The sequence below is a fragment of the Oratosquilla oratoria genome, unplaced genomic scaffold, assembly GCF_046742065.1.
Source record: "Oratosquilla oratoria isolate Oo_2021 unplaced genomic scaffold, ASM4674206v1 SCAFFOLD54, whole genome shotgun sequence".
NCBI classification, from domain to species: Eukaryota; Metazoa; Arthropoda; class Malacostraca; order Stomatopoda; family Squillidae; genus Oratosquilla; species Oratosquilla oratoria.
The window spans coordinates 1,879,273-1,892,904 of record NW_027467718.1 but is presented as its reverse complement, the minus strand read 5'-3'; the positions used below and the strand labels follow the sequence as shown (position 1 = coordinate 1,892,904).

Genomic DNA, 13,632 nt, shown 5'->3' with positions numbered 1-13,632 from the left:
TACTCATTTAGAGGCCCTGGCTGTGGTGTGGGCTTTAAAGCATTTCCGTGATATCATTTTTGGATATCCTATTACAGTCTACACGGACCACACTGCTGTCACTCAGCTTTTCAAGGGCAAAAATCATTCAGGCCGTCTAGCCAGATAGTTCCTCACGATCGAGGAATTCAATCCAACCCTTAAATATATCCCGGGGGGTGCGAACAACGTTGCTGATGAACTTTCACGTAATATCCCTGTTGCTGCTGTTGCAGTGATTAATAACTTTTTCCTGAAGGATCTGGCCAAAGCTCAGCGTGAGGACCCTGTTTGGTCCACGGTCATTTATGCTTTGGAGTCTGGTGATACCACCTTACCAGCTTTACCGGTACCTCTGTCCCAATCTTCCTTACAGGACAAGGTTCCCATTTGTAATGTGGAAGTGTTTGAGCAAGATGTAGCACAGCTAGTGATCCCTGAGTCTCTAGTTCCCGTTCTTTTGTCCCTTGCTTATGATGCCCCTCAGGCTGGTTACTCAGGTCGTGACAAAACTCGCTATGGCGCGTAAGAAGTATTATTGGCCTAAAATGCGACTAGACATTACCTCTCATGTAGCCAGGTGTAGTTCTTGTGCCCAGAACAAAGGTTCTATTAGTACTGCTCACATCTTAGAGTACCCTACTCCCTCTCGCCCTTTTCAGACTGTGGCTATAGACCTTTTGCAACTGCCTCGTAGCACTCAAGCTTCTGTGTATGTCCTTGTGTGTGTGGACCACTTTAGTCGTTTTGTAATATTATCTCCCTTACGTAACAAGTCTGCACCAGTTGTAGCCCATGCTTTAGTTTTTCATGTTTTGTGTCCATACACTACTCCTTCGGTGCTCCTTAGTGACAATGGGACGGAATTTAGCAATGAGGTTTTGGCTAGTATTTGTGAACGTTACAGCATCACACAGACGTTCGTGACTGCTTATCATCCGGCGTCCAATGGTCTTGTCGAGAGGACGAACAGGAAAATTCTAGAGATACTAAGACATGTTGCTCGTAACTTTCATGAGTCTTGGGAAGATTGGCTTCCCCATGTCAGTGCTTGTATTAATAGCACCATTAATGTTTCTAAGGGCAAAACGCCTCATTATGTCATCTTTGGAGTTGAAAAACGGCTCCCTTATGATGTGCTTGACAGCCCTGCTCGTCCCCTCTATAATTTTGATGACTATAGTCAACTCCAGAATCACGCGATGCATGCCACTTATGACCCTGTGACTTGCTATTTCCAAGGCCGAAACGTTGAAACACCAACGTGTTCGTGCAAAGCCTGTTACTATCGTTGTTGGTGATCATGTTTGTAAGAGCATGCCTGACCGCCAATCCAAATTAATTGTAAATTTACAGGCCCCTTTTTGGTAACTGAACAGTTACATCCCAACAAGTTCAGGGTTTTTGACCCATCTAAGGGACTTAGTGAGGTTTTGCATTCTGACAGGCTTAAGAAGACTCAGGTGCCCATACCTGCATTTACCCAGCCTTCCCCAAAGCTCAATGTTCCCATTGTGTTACCCGCTGTTTGCCACTCGTATAATCTACGTTCCAGAAGTACAAGGCCTTGATGGTCGAGTGCGCCTATTGTATACATTTGTGTTGTGCATTTTTTTTTTTTTTTTTTTTTTGCTCGGTGGGGTTATCGAGTGGTGGTGGCCGAGCTATGGAATAGTGACATTTCTTGTGTTTTATGTAAATATTTCCAGTTTTGATTTATTATAAATATTATTGTATATTTTGTGAGCATTTTTGTAATCGCAAAGCGATTCTTGCCTGTCTTTCCCGCCAAATGTAAGATTGGCGTGGGTTAGTATCGTTCTCGTCTTTGAAGTGTACGCACGTTTGTTAGTGCTGTGATAAACTTACTTAAAACTTTTATTCTGAGTGTCATTCCAGCCGCCCTGCACATCCCTCCTCTTGAATCTGTTTCAAGATTTCTTTAGCGAGCTTTCTCCTCTTTTTCTCTCTGACATCTAGGAACATCATGTTTCTCTTTAATACCATAGATTACAATGCATCTCTTTTTATCCACCGTGTCCCTGACCAAATTTCCTTTCTCCTTAATTACTTTAATTACCGTTTCCTTACCATTTTCCTTGACTTGTTGCTCTATTTAAGGGGAACCCCCACCCCCAGATTTAAGAAAAATTTGAAGAAAAAAAAAACAAAGAATTGTTTTATTGCATAAATACATAGTAGGGATCTTGCTCTAGATGCTGGTAAAGTGTTTTTATCGTACCGCCATTTTTAAAGGATTTAAAGGGTCTACCCTCCCTCCCCCCGGCAGCCACATGCTGCGCACGACCATTTTTTACATACGTTTTGACCATATTTTACTTTTTTTTTTTTTTTTTTTGCGTTTGATGCACTTATAAAGTTTTCTCTTACGTCCTGCATGCACGTGAGTATGTGGTGTGAGGAAGTTCAGCCTGCACGACTGGCAGTGGCCTGATAGCCTTACAAAGTAAAGGACATGTACACGCTTGTTTGCCGCGTTCACTAATTTGCCGTGTGAAATTCGCATATATTTTTCAGTGAAGAGAAATTTGAAGATATTAGCCATGCCTAAGCTATCCAAACAAAAGGCACACATGAAGAAGATAAGAACGTCTACATTAGCAACTCAAAGGGAGAAAGAACCCCAGCATCAACTTTGTTATCACCACCTCCGCCACCACCACTAGTACTCCCTCCAGCAGCTCTCTCCCTGCCATCTACATCCACATCCTCAGCACCTGATCCTCTGTCCTCTACACCTATATCAGACACGTTGTCTCTACGCAAACAACTGTTTGCTAACAAGTGGCTACAAGGATGCCTCCTTGTTGCAACACCTTGGGTTTAGAGTCTCAAACCTCACAGTGATGTCCCTGATGCAGCAAGAGCCTGTTCCAACACCAGAAAGGAAACCCAAGAAAAGAGAGCTGAATCCCAGCAATCAGACTACCTTGCTGGGTCATTCTAGACCAAGAACTTAAACTTTGCGACAAAGACTAAGGTGGCGCCTTATGAGACCCTCACTTGGAGTGAATAATATCCAACACTGTAGGAGGGTACAAAGTGCCTGAATTACTTGAAAGATGCAAAATCATCATGAAAATACAATGGAACCTGTTTTCAATGGGTCTTAGGAGGTCCAATGTAAAATTTAGTCAAAATAAGGGGAAAAAAAAATTCACTCGTTTCTGAAAAATGTAAGTTTTTGATACACAAAGTCTATCTCCTCCCTCAATTTTCAACCGATTTTTGCATATGAGGTCCCAATCAATAGCTAGATAAATGACAAAAAATGAAAGAGTTTTTTTCCATGTGTTAAATAGAAATTTTTTAATAACGTGTCAAAATTTTGCGTTTTTTCGATAATTTTTTTTATGTTTTTTTCCTCGGCGTTAAACAAAGATATTAAAAAAACTTTCTATTTTTTTTTTTTATGTAGATTCTTTTGCTGTAAAATGGAAGACATCGAATAAAAATTGTGAGAGAAGATAGGATTTGAAAGCCCAAAAATATGGTATTTTTTACGTTTTTTATTAAAAATTAAAAACTACTGGTCAGATCTGAATAAAACTCAAGCTGTGGTTTCCTCAGACCTAGATATCACACAGAAAAAAATCAGCAAGATCCTTCAGAAAAAAAAAAAAAAATTGGTTGGGGGGTCCCCTTTGTGTGTGTGTGTGTGTATATATATATATATATATGTATATATATATTTTCCCTGTTCTAATTTCCAAGGTTTCTTTAATTTTTTTTCACCTTCTCTTCCACTTTCTCGGTCACTGCCTGTATTTGCTCCTTCGTTTCTTTTCATTTTCTTTAATGCCTCATTTTTATTCATATCTTCATTTTTCAATCTTTAATTTTCTCCCTTTTTCAAATCATCTAGCTCCGTTGTTGTTTTTTCATTTGCCTTTCATAGCAGGTCTATCTCTTTCTACATCGCCCTATGCTCACTTCCGAGTTCAATTATTTCATCCAATAAATCGTTTATCTCTCCATTTCTCACCATATTCTTATACCTGGGCTCTCTATTTCTATCCATCCATTCATAATTCCGCCCTCTCTGTCAAAACTGGAAAATATATATATATATATATTTTTCATACCTGTACGTCTTCGGGGTTTCATTCAGGCATGTCCTTTTGGGGATCACCCCAAGTGGCGATTCCACTCTTACTTCCAGGCATCTCTTCGTTGGTTTTTTATTACTTAAATCGCCGTTATTTTCTCCCATTTTTTTTTTTAAATAAATTATAACAAGAAAAAAAAAAGACTATTGCATTTTGGTCACTCGTAGTACAATTCTCCCTTCCCACTTTAGTAATCACAACTAGCGCCTGTTTTAAATTCGTCTGTCAATGAAGCCAGGGCTGCAGTTTCGTAGAATTTTGTACCAAAACGTAGAGAAAAGGCGGCATATGGCAACTGCGCGAGGGATTTTTTTCTGCATATCAGCTGGCTGTTCAAACCATTTAAAAAATGAAGTTGTTGTTTAAAAATTATATAGCTATCAAATAATAATTGGGATATCAAAATATATGATTTTTATTGATAATCATGTTCCTTATAAAATATTGTACACCAGAAGATACGTTTTACTGTGTAGAAAAAAATTCTACGCTAAAGTTTTAGCTTTCTTTTTGTGATAATAAAAATATATATATTTTACTGAATATTTTAGGGCATGAGGGTCTTATACATATTCAAGAATATATTATAAAAAAGAACCAACATTTTGTCAAATTTGACAAGTACCTGTCTTGCTATGAAACACCATCATAACACTATTGAAAGCAAAAAGCATCAAAAGCTGATTTAGGTAAAACGGATGAGAGTAAAAATGTGTCATATCATGAGAAAAATAGATTAACCTACACATGCCAACCAGGTCCATTCACCAGACAAACAAGGGCCAGAACACTTATGTAAAAAAACCCACCCCATCATGTTACTCAGTCTACCATAACCAACATTTTTTTATCCTATAACTAACCTAAGCCAAAGATGTAGGATATGCCTCCTTAAAAAATAAAAAGGGGGGGGGGGGGCAGTCATGAGCACTCAAAAACCATGGCTGATTAAACAAATCAGAGAGAAAACCGCATTCATAAAAAGAGGCAAAACACCAAAGGAAAATCACAAAAATTTTAAGACCTATTTCAAGACTTACAGTATATATACATATATATATATATATATATATATATATATATATATATATATGTGTGTGTGTGTGTGCATGTGTCTGCGCGCGTCCTTTATATACAAAAATTAAATACGTGGTACACTTGGCAAGATCACCTCACAGGCTGCTTTTCTTTTGTCCTGGTGTGGGTGTGGATGAAAAGCCCCCCTCCCGTCCGTTCCTGCTCATAACCTTTCCTAGGTTCTTGCCTGCTGTCGGGTGTCTGTCCTGCTCATCCTTTCCCTTGCCCCTCTGAAAATAGGGTTTAGTGTGGTGGATCCGTTTATGTTTTTGTCACTAGCCCACACATCCAAAAACAGCCTGCTACCTTGTTGCTTTTCTACAAAACCTCTGCACCCCCCCAATCAAAGTCATGCTTGAATATCGCTGAACTGTGGTCCCTCCTGTTCACTGCTCTGCAGTGTGCTTTTTCCCTGTCTCTCCAATATAGTGCATGTTGCAGTCCTTACACTTCACCTCATAGACTGCCCCTGCTTGGCCCTCATTGCACTCTCCATCCTTGACCATCATGAGAGCAATGTGCAAGGTGTTGCTTGGTTTATGTGCCACATTGACCCCACATCTCCAAAGCAGTCTTGCCATAATCTCAGAAAATCCCTCCACATAAGGGATCATCACCCTTGTTGTCTGTGGTGTTGCACTTCGGTCACTTTCTATTTGTTGTGCCATCCATCTCTTCACCACTTTGTTTGGGTAATCAGTGGCCATGAATACATTTCTCAGCTTGTTCCTCTCTTCTTTTATTGAGTGAGCCATTGAACACACTCTCTCTGCCCTGCTCCACAATGTCTTCACCACATTCCTTTTGTGACATGCCGCGTGGTTGTTCTTATAACCCAACAAGTGGTTAGTGTGCGTTGACTTCCTGTAAACACTAATGGACGAGTTTCTTTTATGTGTCACTAGTACATACAGGAACAGCAATTTCCCTTCCACCTCCTCCTCCATCCCAAATTGGATAGTCTCGTTCTTAGAACTGAGATGCAAGAGCAAACTGTCAACATCTCCTTCCTTCAGGACTGCAAATACGTTGTCTACATATCGTGCCCAGAGCTTCAGGGATGTTCGGACTGCTACTAGGACTTCCTCCTCGAAGCACTGCCTGGTGATTTCAGCAAGTATTACTGATACAGATGAAATCATGGGAGTCCCAACTCTCTGATCGTAAAGTCTCTGAACCTGAAGAAGGTAGAATCCAGGCACCAACTTACCAACCCCATCAGTTCCTCTGGTGATAGTTTCTCATTTTCCAGGAAGCCCCACATCCTCTTCAGCACAGGCATGATGGATCACTACACCAGGTTTTGTGATAACAACGTAAACACATATTTTACATCATATGAAACCATCACTTCATCCTCCTTCACACTGATGCCTCGAATTTCCTCCAGGAACTCACTGGAGTTCTTCAAAATCTGCAACAAGTTCACCACCACCATCATCAATGCTAAGTTGTATGGGGGACCCACTGAAGGCAACCCATAAAACTAGGGAATGATGGAATCCCCTGGCCTCGTCTTGTTCCACCCCTTTTCCATTATTGATTTACTTTTAGCTTTTTCAATTCCCCTTCAACTTTTTTCTACAGCTTCAGTGACAGATCTAAAGAAAAAAATCTCACAGGTATTTCTGTCATGGAGTAGAGTGGTGGACTTGTTCTCGTAGTCTTCTTTGTCCATGATAACAGTGGACCGCCAAGTGTACCATATGCATTGCTTTTTTTGTATATACAGGAGAATCAACTGCCTCTCCATTGTAACCCCTGAGGATGAACCCCAGAGGGGGTTTGAAATGTCAGGATTAAATTACCTGTTTCTGAATCCAGTGCTTTTTACTTTTTTCATCATGGTTCCTAAGTCCAACTTTTTCCATACATTACATGAATAAAATAGTACATAAATAATAATAATTATGATAATAACAAATATAAATAAAAATAATAACAATAATACATAACAATAAGTATGGTAAAGTCTTTCCCAAAAAAGCTCACCATTGAGGAACCTTCAATGCACGTTGCCCAAAGACTCAAAGAAGGATGTATTACATGCTGAAAAATCAATTGACAACTACATTTCATACATCATGGACAAATGCACTAGAAATTGAGGTGTAATATATTTCAGAACTTATTTGACCAGAAAATTCTCTCTCAGGAGACACTTAAGATGAACAAATGCAATCAAAACTACTACTAGAAAGTACAAATTTTTCTTGGCTCAGATAATAAAAACATACCACTCATCTAACATCATGGATTTATTCTTCAACAACAATGAGCAACACCTTATATCACAATTAGAAAGACTCCATTAAACTGTGGGTGTTGTATTTTCAGTGATCCAATAAAACACTGTTGAATATATTCACATAGTTATATTTACAGTAACAAATTACAAGTAACAATGGTGTATATTCCAGACAACCTTCCACAATGCTAAAGTAAACAGAACTGTATACGCCATGATATGCAGGTATCTATAGCCACCAGTCATGTCACTTTCTAACATTCTTGATGGCTTTCCATGATTACATGAATATTCGTGCACTTAATGGAACACTCAAGCCTTTTGATTACAAGCAAGTAAACATGCAATTACACAATAGGCCAATCAAAGGTCACTCAACTGCACAAACGAGTCAACCAAAATTGACAACTGACAGTATTTGTGTGCGATGAATCAGTCAAACAGGTCTATAACAGTGGGTCAATATTTAATAGCTGAACATACCATCACACAGAAAAGTTAAATCACTCAAGTCACACTGGAAAGGCCATCTCACCAGCATAGGTCATAATGCAGTACTTGAGATCAACCTTTTGTGAGGAAGTGTGAATGACTATGTGACATTTGAAACAAGTCCTTCATGAAAAAGCTGAAAATGCTTCTTTCCTCTATGGTTCACCACATGACATCTTAGATTACTTTTCCTCATGAGAAAGGTGTATCACACAGGTCACACTTTAAGTGCCTCTCGATTGTGGGTCCCCATGTGTCGATTGAGATAATTCTTTCTTGAGAAAGCTGCATCACATTGGTCACATTTGAAAGGCTTCTCTCCAGTGTGGGTCGTCACATGCTGTTTGAGAGATTGCTTCTGTGAGAAAGCTGCATCACACAGGTCACACACAAATGGCTTCTCTCCTGTGTGGGACATCATGTGCTGTTTGAAACCAGTCATTCCTGAGAACGCTGCATCGCACAGGCCACACTTGAAAGGCTTCTCTCCAGTGTGGGTCATCACATGATATTTGAGAGCACTCTTTTCTGAGTAAGATGCATGGCACAGGTCACACTTGAAAGGCTTCTCTCCAGTGTGGGTCCTCATGTGATATTTGAGAGCACTCCTTTCTGAGAAAGCTGCATCACACAGGTCACACTTGAACGGCTTCTCTCCAGTGTGGCTCATCATGTGTTCTTTGAGAGAAGTCTTACGTGAGAAATATGAATCACACAAGTCACAATGGAAAGGCTTCTCTCCAGTGTGGGTCATCACATGTTGGTTGAGATGATTCTTGTGTAAGAATGATTTATCACACATTTCACAATGAAAAGGCTTCTCTCCTGTGTGCATCATCATGTGATATTTGTGGGCAGTCTTTCCTGCAAAAGCTGCATTGCACAGGTCACACTTGAAAGGCTTCTCTCCAGTGTGAGCCCTCATGTGATATTTGAGATCATTCTTTCTTGAGAAAGCTGCAATGCACAGGTCACACTTGAAAGGCTTCTCTCCAGTGTGGGTCATCACGTGATATTTCAGAGTATTCTTTCCTGAAAAACCTGCATTGCACTGGTCACACTTGAACGGCTTCTCTCCTGAGTGGGTCATCTCGTGATATTTGGGAGCACACTTTTCTGAGAAAGCTGCATCACACAGGACACACTTGAAAGGCTTCTCTCCAGTGTGGGTCGTCGTGTGTGTTTGAGACAATTCTAACTTTAAAGCCTTCTCTCCAATGTGAGTCCTCACCTGTCATTCCAGAGCACTCTTTCCTGAGAAAGCTGCATCACACAGGTCACTTTTGAAAGGCATCTCTCAAGTACGGGTCATTGCACGATACTTTAGATGACTTGTAAGATTTGAGTGCTGCAGATGCCACACAGGATTCTCTTTATTATGTGAGGAATATACAGAATCTTCTGATACCTCTTCCAAGGAAATATTTATATTCACCCTTCAACCTGAAAGAAAATATACAATAAGTTTGACATCTAACTTTTTGAGAGTAACACAAGCGTATACAATGGGGCATTAACCGAAATACTGTAGAGGAAGAGAAGAAACAACTCATATTAAAGAAGCAGCTTAATGAAAGACGAAAGAAACAGAAGGTTCAACAAATACTAAAAACTATGGGGTTGTGCAGAAAATGAGAAACAATAAATAAAAGAGACTGTGACAGTAAAACTGAATCAGGAAATAAAAAGGAAAATGAGTGGCTGAATAAATATTGCGAAGATACAGAGGACACAAGAAAAAGAGATCGGTGTATGATGTAGGACACAATAGCATAGTCAGTAATAAGAAATCTTTATCAAATTTTCATGGAGGACCAGACATACACACCAATCAAGGATGTTGTAAATTACTGATTGATAGAGTCATGGGAATCTGATATTCATTTCTACAGCCGATGACTTGTTTTCGATTTTTTGGAGATTCCTTACCTAACCTAACCTCAAGATTGGCAGGAAAACATTTCACAGAAATACCACTAGAAGCCTACAAATAAATAAAATGTAGGTTTTTAACATCCTTGTGGGAGAAGTAAATTACTTCTAGTAAGTGTATCCTAACATGTCACTACTTACACTTAGGATAGGTTAGATTCACCCCCTCCCCCACTTTCCACGGTCTCACGAATCGCCGACCAAACCGAAACAATGAGATTTTGCTCAAATGCACAATCTTATATAAAAATTAGCATATGGTTGTATTATTTGACCTATTTTCTTTAGAATGTGCAATTTCCATCTAATTTGATTAAAGAGCAGTTACGTTTTTGTCTTCTGCAAAATTACCGGCCATAGCTACGATTACCGTCCGACTCACTAATAACCGACCACACCTGAACAATGACGATTTTTGCTGAGAGCATGATTTAGATAAAAGATTAGCATATGGTTGCATTATTTGACCTATTTTCTTTAAAATGTGTGATTTCCATGTAATATGATCAAAGAGAAGTTATGTTTTTATCCTCTGCAAAATTACCGTAACTTCTCTTTGATCAAATTACATGAAAATCACACATTCTAATAATTCAACTATATACAGTCTATTACACTAATAACACAATAGTAGGAAACTTAATAGAGTGAAGTTTGATCCATACCACCAATCATAGATGGCGGGCTGGATGGTATTCATAGCTGTTGTCGGTAATTTTGCTGAGTATAAAAACGTAACTTCTCTTTGATCAAATTACATGAAAATCACACATTTAAAAAAAATAGGTCAAATAATGCAACCATATGCTAATTTGTTACAGTGTTCGTAGCTGTGGTTGGTCATTTTGCAGAAGCTAAAAACCTAAATTCTCTTTGGTCGAATTACATGAAAATCATACATTCTAAAGAAAATAGGTCAAATAATGCGACTATATGCTAATTTCTTGTAGAAGATTGTGCATTTGAGGAAAAAAACGTCATTTTTTGGGTTTGGTCGGCTTATGGTCGATTTGGTCGGCAATTAGTGAGACCCCACTTCCATCAAATACTAAAACAAGACACTGTCAGGGTAGCTTGTTGAGTTACAGTTATTCAGAGTAAACAGCCACTTCAAATGAGTTATAAATATTTTGCTTAAATATTTTTGCCCCATAAGTCAACATATAATTTAATTCTTCAGGTGACTGGTAAAGTGAAAATTAACATGAAAATAATAAGGCACAGGAGTGGATCAATAAGCATTACAAAGGAAACGAAGCCACATGGAAAAAAATCAGAGCATCACAGATAACTGATAACTGGAAATATAAAATATTAGTATTTTTTGGCAGAGGCCTACACCCATCCAATAATCAAGGATGTCAAAAGTCAATGTGTGATTCCTTTATAGGCTTCCCTTTGACAGAAAACACTTCCAACCCCCCCTACACACACCAACCAACCCCCCCTACACACACAGTATTGACTATTGATGAGTTTGTTTCTGGCAGAAACAGCACCAGAAGAATATAATCAAATTCATAAGAGGTTTATCTATCAGAATATAATCTAGTCAGTCAAACCATGCCTATCCTTACCTACAGCTAGGTTAGATGACACTTGCCCATCCATCCCTTCAATTCCATCAGCTAAAACAAGGAGCATGGTAAGAGTAGCTAGGTTAGTTTTGGTTAATCAGTCAATTGAAGTTTATTGTATTTAATTTTTTGTGAAAACTTAATTGTGCCCATGGTAATCTTACTCATAAATCACAAGGACAACATAGTCATAGGCCTACTTTTTGGTTACTTTATGAAGAATTATGCTATTTCTGGAACCTTCTGATATAAAGTAAATTGATTATTAATATTTCTTAAGCAACAGTTCCTTTTGCAAGACATTCTACTGCATTATCTGAAGCATTCCAGTCCCAAATAATTGATAATACTCCTGTAACCCGTAAACTTTGCATTAAAAAGAATTTGCCGAGAATATAGTTACCTAAGGAATGTATCACCAAATTTGTGGCTTTTAATATATGGTCATTGCATACCTATTGCACGAATGTAAACAATAAATAAACGCTTTGACACGACTACATTCTGCCTACCAATTACTAAATAGGCAGTGGTCATGTGGAACTAACATCAAGCCAGGCAACATCACGTAATGAACAGATAATGAAATAACCTCTACCACACAATAAATACATGTACACGATTGACGAGTGAACTGAGACATTTGGAAGAATGTAAACAAAGATTGACTAAATTGCCGACATTTACTTTGAACTTAATTAATTTGAATATGTTTATTGAGGAGTCTGAATATAAAAAAGTTGTATAAAATATACAAATTATACTTCAGTGTTGATTTGTCAAATATAATGTAATGAGGGCTATTTTTTATACATGTATTCATACATGATAAATTAAGAACTAAAACAAAATATCAACTTTTAACGCTGATAGAACAACATACTGTATGCTAACTAAATTAACCTACTTCACAGACAAAAGGAAGTAGCCTACTTACATTATAGCCTACATAGTAGAACTGAAGCTTTAGAGAGGGCTGTAGAGGGCCTCAGAGGAGAATCGAGTTTTTCACTCGAAGGCCCAAAACAGACGGCAAACCATGTTTGAAACCTGGGTGGGAAACAGTGACAAACAAAACACAGAGATGGTAAAAAGCCCTCACCAGGCCTGCTTGAATGCAGAAAGTCTTTTCAAGCTCTTACAGGTGTACAAGAAGAAGAAACGAAGATGATGCAAGAGAAGAAGGGTAGGGTAAACTTACTCACTACGGTAAATAAAAAGATAAATAAAAGGTGAATAGAGAAACTCAAAATTAATAAAACACCAGGGTCTGACGGTTGGCATCCAAGAATGTTAAAGGGAATGAAAAATGAGATTGTTGTTCCACAGCGGCGGTGCCACGAATTTTTAGTTGGGGAGGCTAGGGGGGGGGGCGGCGGCTGAGCAAATTTTTGGGTTGGCTTTTAGTACTATAATTTCCGCGTTAGCAGCAATCCGAAAGGCATGGTCCAAGGTCCGCCATGGGGTCAGAGGGGCCGGCCTAGGATCCTTGGTGGGGTTCAGGGGCATGTTGACGAGGTGGGGGGTCTCAGAAAATAATCTCAGATGATGATCATTCACGAACATTTGAACATGGGAGGCATACCATGCTGTTTTGATCCCGGTAAAAAAAAATGACTTTCTAACCTCACTTATCTATTGTTCGAGTGAGGTATAGCGAGCTTCCAAACCCACTGCTGGAGGTCTATTACTATCACTTCACCGAGCTGCTATTCCACTTAGGTTGCAAAAAATTACACGGTACTTTGGACAGGATTGTAATCAAACCCCCCTCTACATGGTCTGCATGCTGACTAGGGTTTCTTGAGCTGGATTAAATGTCTATGAATGGGGTATTATTGTCTGTCAATCATCAAATTGTGTAATTGGGTGAGGAAGAAAAATCAAGTGTATATTTCTACAGTGACCAATTCATCATGCAGTACATGCCATAGGAAATTCAGGGCCAATGTGAAAATTCAAAAGCTTCTTATATAGTATTGTGGGCCCTGGCATCTAATCACCCTTATAACCCATGTAGCATATACGTCTGTGTAAATTGCTTCATGAAACATTACTTGAAGTAGGCTATATTTCTTCAATTGTCGAATAAACAAAAATTGAAATAAAAACAAAAACAAAAAGGTTTTACGGTTTGTAGAACATTTATATGAATGAA

The 13,632-nt window shown here is 38.8% G+C and overlaps 3 protein-coding genes across 3 annotated transcripts in view; all 3 read right to left on the bottom strand.

Annotated features, from left to right (window-relative positions):
* Positions 1-12,660, bottom strand: part of LOC143023674 (uncharacterized) — a 28,367-nt gene extending 15,707 nt beyond the window's left edge. The window contains exon 1 of the mRNA XM_076182281.1: positions 12,412-12,660. The gene's annotated coding sequence lies outside the window, so the exon portion shown is untranslated. The remainder of the gene's footprint in view (positions 1-12,411) is intronic.
* LOC143023666 (uncharacterized) lies at positions 5,612-6,903 on the bottom strand. Its single transcript, XM_076182269.1, has 3 exons — positions 6,846-6,903; positions 6,559-6,692; positions 5,612-6,403 (listed from the first exon to the last, which is right to left on the bottom strand). The coding sequence occupies exons 1-3, from the start codon at positions 6,901-6,903 to the stop codon at positions 5,612-5,614; spliced, it is 984 nt and encodes a 327-aa protein (XP_076038384.1).
* LOC143023675 (uncharacterized) lies at positions 7,567-12,106 on the bottom strand. The gene is made up of 2 exons (XM_076182283.1): positions 12,023-12,106; positions 7,567-9,408 (listed from the first exon to the last, which is right to left on the bottom strand). The coding sequence occupies exon 2, from the start codon at positions 9,053-9,055 to the stop codon at positions 8,183-8,185; it is 873 nt and encodes a 290-aa protein (XP_076038398.1). The 5' UTR covers positions 9,056-9,408; positions 12,023-12,106; the 3' UTR covers positions 7,567-8,182.
* Positions 12,661-13,632: the final 972 nt, after the last annotated feature.

What these genes read in the sequence shown, in the direction of transcription:
- LOC143023675 (XM_076182283.1), bottom strand. Translation starts at nt 9,055, where the DNA reads ATGACCCACTCAGGAGAGAAGCCGTTCAAGTGTGACCAGTGCAATGCA.
- LOC143023666 (XM_076182269.1), bottom strand. Translation starts at nt 6,903, where the DNA reads ATGGACAAAGAAGACTACGAGAACAAGTCCACCACTCTACTCCATGAC. An exon ending in ACTCCATGACAGAAATACCT is followed by an intron (nt 6,693 to 6,845) that starts GTGAGATTTTTT and finishes GGTTGCCTTCAG; the next exon opens with TGGGTCCCCCATACAACTTA. An exon ending in AAGTGATGGTTTCATATGAT is followed by an intron (nt 6,404 to 6,558) that starts GTAAAATATGTG and finishes TACCTTCTTCAG; the next exon opens with GTTCAGAGACTTTACGATCA.